This window comes from Mizuhopecten yessoensis, unplaced genomic scaffold (genome assembly GCF_002113885.1).
Source record: "Mizuhopecten yessoensis strain PY_sf001 unplaced genomic scaffold, ASM211388v2 scaffold6111, whole genome shotgun sequence".
NCBI classification, from domain to species: domain Eukaryota; kingdom Metazoa; phylum Mollusca; class Bivalvia; order Pectinida; family Pectinidae; genus Mizuhopecten; species Mizuhopecten yessoensis.
In genome coordinates, this window is record NW_018406385.1 from 302,619 (window position 1) to 309,202 (window position 6,584).

General features: G+C 35.4%; 1 protein-coding gene across 5 annotated transcripts in view; it reads left to right on the forward strand.

Moving 5' to 3' along the window:
• Window positions 1-6,584, forward strand: part of LOC110451499 (high affinity cAMP-specific and IBMX-insensitive 3',5'-cyclic phosphodiesterase 8B-like) — a 144,659-nt gene extending 138,075 nt beyond the window's left edge. For all 5 annotated transcript variants that reach the window (XM_021499547.1, XM_021499548.1, XM_021499546.1 and 2 more), the window contains exon 20: window positions 263-6,584. In XM_021499547.1, the coding sequence (XP_021355222.1) occupies window positions 263-396 (134 nt within the window). In that variant the 3' untranslated portion in view covers window positions 397-6,584. The remainder of the gene's footprint in view (window positions 1-262) is intronic.

Consider the following 6,584-nt stretch of genomic DNA (forward strand, 5'->3'; position numbering starts at 1 on the left):
TTATTTCTGATTAGGGTCCTGTCTAACATCTGTGACCACAAGCCCTCCACCACTAGGTTGTGGGTTTTAAGCCTACGTTGGGCAGTCGCCAGGTACTGGTCACAATATTAGCCAGTGGTTTTTCTCTAGGCACTCTGGTTCAAACCTTCACCACCAAAACCTGGCTAGTCCTTAAATGACCTGTTCATAGAATGTCTTATGTACATCCAAACCAATTCCTGAAGTAGTGTTATTTTCTATAAATGTTTAATCTGTGTTACAGACTACTGCAATGTCCCTGAGCTCATCACCCACCTACAGAACAACTACAGGCACTGGCAACAGGAAGACGATACGCTCAGCAACCGCGAGGGCCAGCTAGAACAGGACGCGTCTCCAGGGGGCGAAAACTCCTAGACACACCCTCCTGTGCTTAAGTGGTCGTTATCAAGCTCATAAAAACACTTGAGACACGCCCTCGTAATTGTGTCCGTTAGGGAGCTCACTTATACACCTAGATATGCCCTTTTACGGGCGCGGCCATGATGGAGCTCACACGCCATTAGTTTCATTAGGTTGTCGTTGATGAATGTACAAATTTAAAGTTTCAAATTTCTGTGATAATATTTTTAACAAAGAGTTTCCATTTTCACTGAACCTGAGATCTGTATAAACAGAGAAAATTTCTTCATGTCAGTTCAGGTTAAAATTTCAGGTAGATATTTTGCTGCTCTAATACTTAAGCCATACTAAAGATTGACGAGTTAGAATGCGGTAAAAATCGTAACCAGAACCATATGGCATCACTTACATGTAACATATAAGCTCCAATCTGAGTTATAAACTGCATCAACTGGCATCGCAAGCTCTCATATATATGTTTTTGATACATTTAAAATGTAAACACAATTTTCAAAGACCTTTATCCAATTCCATAGAGTAATTATTCTTTAAACGAAAATGTGTTCATTGTTTTGAAAAAGGTGCAACTGTTGATTACAATTTTACCCGTCCCCATTTTTTATGACCTGTTTTTGTTGAAAGGATGCTGGAAAGCGTGTTTGTTAGATCTGGAATGAAAACGAAATTTATTATACGAAATAGATGGATATTGGTTGTTTATTCAAATTTACATGTACCTGTATATTTGTAATGAATGTTTTTTCTTTCGTGTCAGTCTTGTTTGAAAGACATTTTTTACCATGACTACAGAGACAGCTGTAACAGGTGCAATCAATCCTATATTTCAATTAAACATTTTTTTTTGGCTTTTCTAGTAATTTTACATCAAATATTCATTTTCCATCAAATGTTCACGCCTCAGTGTTGTTTGAGTAAGGGGTGGGGATGAAGTGTTTATTGCCCATGTCCGACCCCTTCTGTCCTGATTCAGACTATCATTACTCTTAGTGGTCGGGAATGGGTCGCATTTGATAATCTGTTTGGGTCACCTACCCAACAGCATGGGTTTTCTTCAGGTACTCTGGTCTCCTCCCACATTAGGACCCTACAGTGTAAGTTTCCATCCAGACCAACAAGCATGAGTATTATATGCTTGGAACACTTGTTTCATAATGTAGTTAAATATATAATTAAAGTTTAAATTTAATCACTCTAGCAACTTCATTTTATAACAGATAATTGTCACATTTTTATATATAAAATGTATAACAACTGAAAAATCTTAAATGAGTTTATTTCATGGTCAAAAAGCCAAGATCACAGTTACTATTTCTAGAAATGATTTATGTAAGATAGAAACTTCATTTCTTAAACAGATTTGATCAAACTTTGTACCAGTTTTGGAATACCTCATATTAGGATGTACTTTAGAGTCTAAGGTCAAGGCTAAGGTCAGTGTTGATATTTCTCAAAATCATCACTTAATTTAGTTTCATCATTCTAGCCACTTTGTTTCTGCTCATTTTCATCAACTTTTATACAAAGGTCAAGTCTGTATATTTCTCAGATCATTTTGTGTCTCAGGGTAACAAGGTCATGGCCAAGGTCATCATTGCTATTTATAGAAATACATCAACCATTTCAGTGTAATCAGTCTAGTTACCTCATTTCTGAGCAGTTTGATCTAAATTAGTAGAGAGGTAACGATAGATTGGGAATACCTTCGATAATTAAGTTGATATTTGAGGTTGTCATGGTCACCATTTGATAAGTATTTATAGAAATTTGTCAAACAGTGAAATTCCATCAGTGCTGTTGCACCCAGTATTGTAGTATGACAGTCATGGCCTGTGTCGATTCTTCGTTCAATGTAACCTGTTTTAAAACTTGTTGATATTTACTCGTACAGTACTTTGCCTTATGTTTTATACCTGATCATGGCCAGTGTGTAACACATATCTTACGGAGTTTCACCAAGATACAGCAGAAACAACTCGGTACAAAATATAGTATAAATTAATCTAGTTTCTTCTACTTACATTTCCATAGTGTATTAACTCATTCACCCCTGAAATTTCATTTCATGTGTCTTCATGATCAAGGTGGAATGAGTTAAAGTTAAAAACAATAGTGTATTAGAACATTTTAAGTATATGTCAGTTTGCCGTGGGACAGGGGACTAAATTGTTATGCTTCGGTGTGGTATTCTTATTTTTACTGTTTTTTTTTTTTTTAAAGAATTACAGTTGTATAAAATTAGGGTAAATGTATTTAGAATATAAGAAAAGCAGAAATTCTAGTGGTCATGCTAAGGATCTAAAAATGTAAGTCAAAGTGAAAGATGTACATATGTATACCCTGAAAAGGCACGTTACCTTAATTTGTCAAAAGAAAGTTCCTTTCCGTTACCTTATTTTCAATAACAAAAGCTCAGAAATGGAACTTTTTTTTTGTAATTATAATTTTTACAAAGGTATTGTTAGGAAACATGTGAAGTATCATTCTTTATAACAGTAATTTGCCCTAAAAAAATAACTTTCCATTTAAATCACATTTTTTAGTGTTATATCTAAGTTATTGGCGCATCTGCCTGACGAACAAGTGAGTTAACACAAATATATATGTAAAATGTGGTAGGTAGCAAGAACCTTCAATCAGTTCATGGTTCATGATAAAACTCCAAAAAGTGAGAAATGTGCAGCTGTTTGTTTCTTCACGGCATCAAGAAAGTGGGTTTCCTATCCATCGCTTAAATAAAAGTGGTAAATGGACCATTTAGAAAACTCAGGTGAAGGTGACTAGACTTTGAGTACAACTTGATTTGTTTTCATTGTACATTCATCAAGGTTGCTTGAAAAAGGATTTAATATGATTCTACATAAATATCTGTTAAGGAGAAAAGTTTCTCGGGTCAGATGCTTTGTTACAAATCTTGAAAATGGTCACCCCTGAAATGTCATAATGGACTATTCCAACCTTTGAATTGGAAGAGTTCAAATGTGTCTTCAGGGGTGCATGAGTTAAGGAGAATTTTCTTTGCAATTCTTTGTTACAAATCTTGAAAATGGTCCATTGAAAATTAAGGTATGCTTATAGTGTTCATTTTGTCTATTTTTACATCAAAACTTTATTTAAATTGTGTAAGTGTCTGTCGGACCCATAATTATAATGGTGCTTGATTGATTCAAATTAACCTGTTCTGTTGAGACACCTGACATTATCGTGCTATTTCTGTCTTTATTTTCTGTTCACATCAAAAACATGTTTACATTTATCACTGTTTTTTGTCCATCGTTATGTTGTAAATTGTTAAAATTTATCATAGTTATTATGAATGGCCAGAATAGACGTTATCCCTTCTTAATATTATTAAAAAAAAGTGTTTGAACATATTTATATATTATAGAGTTATATAGTTATATATATACTTATATTGAAATATTTATTACTCATACCCCTGTGTGTGTAGATTTTAATGTTATTGGTCCGTTAGCTCATTGTTGTTAGGTAAAGTTTACATAAAACACAGTTACTTCAGGTCAAACTTCCTGTTCAAAGTAGTAGCAGCAGTTTTGTCAGTATTGACAGGGAGTTTTTATATCAATATTATAGAACAGTCCAGATGTAAAAATACCCCTATGACAATATCTGCTACTCTATAACAGTAATATAATAAGTGCGGGTTCAAGTACGATGTGGCTGAACTGTGCTATTTCAAACAAACATTTAGTAACTTTTAATTCTGAAGTTGTTCTGTGTTTTTAGGGCGAAAAGATAAAAGAACGAGAATTTAGATTTGTTAATTCCAATCTTTTCGAGGCAAAAAGACAAACTAACGAAACTGCACACATTAGCCACTGTATTCCAGTAAGTCTCTATACTTTTTCTGACAGAGAACTGTGCCCTACTGGCCCCTTTAATAAGAAGTTGTTCTAAATATTTAAAATGACAATATTTCTGTGGATAATAAACAAATCAAATATTGAAGTTGTCAGCATGATTGATTTTTGATAACAAGCACTATTTCAATGTATCAGCTGTTTTGTTTATAGCTGAATGGTGTGGCATCCCTTGTACGCCTGGCATCAACTTTAATGACTTCTTCTGATGAACCAAGAGGCCCCAGGGTTATCATAGTTGGCCAATAACTTGCTGAGATGAAGGGCTATTCAGTCTGTTTAAATGATTATCTAGTGCAAAATTCAAGGTCACAAATGCCAAATTAAACAACTTCTGAATAATCAAGATTCCGGCCATTATATTTGGCCAGAAGCATGCTGTGATGAAGAGCTACCCAGTTTGTTAAGATGAATGACCTTGAAACAATTTCAAGGCCATATAGCCAAATTTGTTAAAACTTCTATACAACTTCTTCACAACTTCTTCTGAAGATGATGAAATTTTGGCAAATAAGATAGTAGTATGACAACCTATTTAGCTTGTTCAAATTACCTTTATTCACGTTCAAGGTCTGGGGGTAAAATTTGTTGAAATATTTATACTGCTTCTGGTAAATCAAGCGGGGATCCTTGTTGGCCAGTAGCATGCAGGGATGAATGACCTTGACACTCTTTCAATATCACACTAATCAAATTTGTTTTAACATTTTTAAAGCTTCTTCTGAATAGCCAAGAGACCTATAAGGTCACGGTATTTGACCAGTGGCATTGTTGGATAAAGGACTATTAAGTTTGTTCAATTCAGAATGGCCTTGACCCACTTTCAAGGACACATGGGGCCAAATGTTAAAACTTTTAAACAGCTTCTCATTAACCAAGTGGCATATGATGATAATAGTCAGCCAATAGTACATTGGAATGAGGTTCTATTATGGCTGTCAAAAGGAATAATCTTTACCCTCTTTCAAGGTCAAATGTGTTAAACAATGAGGTAAGGAATATTGATTTAGGCCAGGAGTGTACTGGGATGAAGATCTTGACCCAGGTCACAGAGGTCAAACTCTTAAAACCTTTACTGACTTCTCGTATAAACAAAAAGCCTAAGTTAATTGTATTTGGCCAGAAGCATCCCGAGGTGAAGCACTATCAAGTTTGTTCAGATGAATGACCCTTCAAACACTTTCAAGGTCACAGGGGTTTAAAATTTTAAATGTCATCTTCTGAAAAATCAGGAGGTCTTGAATCAGGATATTTGGCCTTTAGCCTAATGTTAGGATTAGTGCTATGAACTATGGGATCTGTAAATGGACAGGGACTCAAGATGTTAGATTCTTTACAATCATGTCTCGGATGCTGGGGATGACTTGTTTTTAGAGATATTTATAAGCAGACAGGGATTTTGTTTAAACTTCATACAAATACATATTTATCAACAGTTGTTTTACAGTATGATCTCTGGATCAACTACTCAATGTTTAGCTCACCTGGCCTGAAGGCCTAAGCTAGCTGTGCCGTGGTGGGGCATCTGTCCGTCCGTCCGTCCTGAATGAACATCTTACTTTAAACGATTTCTCAATAGGCCTAGGGTGATGATATTTGACAAGTAGAATGGATGGATGAAGGACTACCAAGCCTATTCAAATGAATAAATTTGACCCCCTTTCTAGGTCATAGGGGTCAAATATTTTTATTATTGTTTTTAAACCTACTTCTCGATACCCTCGAGCTCAATGCCCAGGGTAATGATATCTGGCTAATAGGAAACTGGGATGGAGAGCTTCCAAAGTTAAATAACCTTGACTCACTTTCAGGTGTCAAATGTTTAAAAATATTCTTTAAAACAGTTTCTTCTTGATAACCGAAATGCCCAAAGTATGATATTGGCCTGTAGCTTAACTTAACCCATTGAAATGTATTCAACCTTGGTCGACTGTGTAAGGTTATTAGTGTGAGATTATTGGTAAAACCAGGTGAGAGATACAGGCCCAATGGGCCTCTTGTTTCCAGATTTGAATGAAGTTTGTTACAACTAGCTCTAGGGTGCTTACCGTTATACAATATACAGAGCATTTTTTGATTACTATATGAGCTTATGTTATATTACAGTGTCATTGCTTGACATCATTGGCTCAGCTGTTTGTACATACATGTACGTAGCAAGGTAACTCCCTCCGTTCACTGTTCACGATTGTTGATCCTTTTACACCAGTGTTCCCTACGGTAGTGTTACTAGGGCCGTTTTCGTTTTAACGGTCAAACCGGTCGGACCACAGTTGTTCGTTTATTAAATAAGGCCGGACCTAG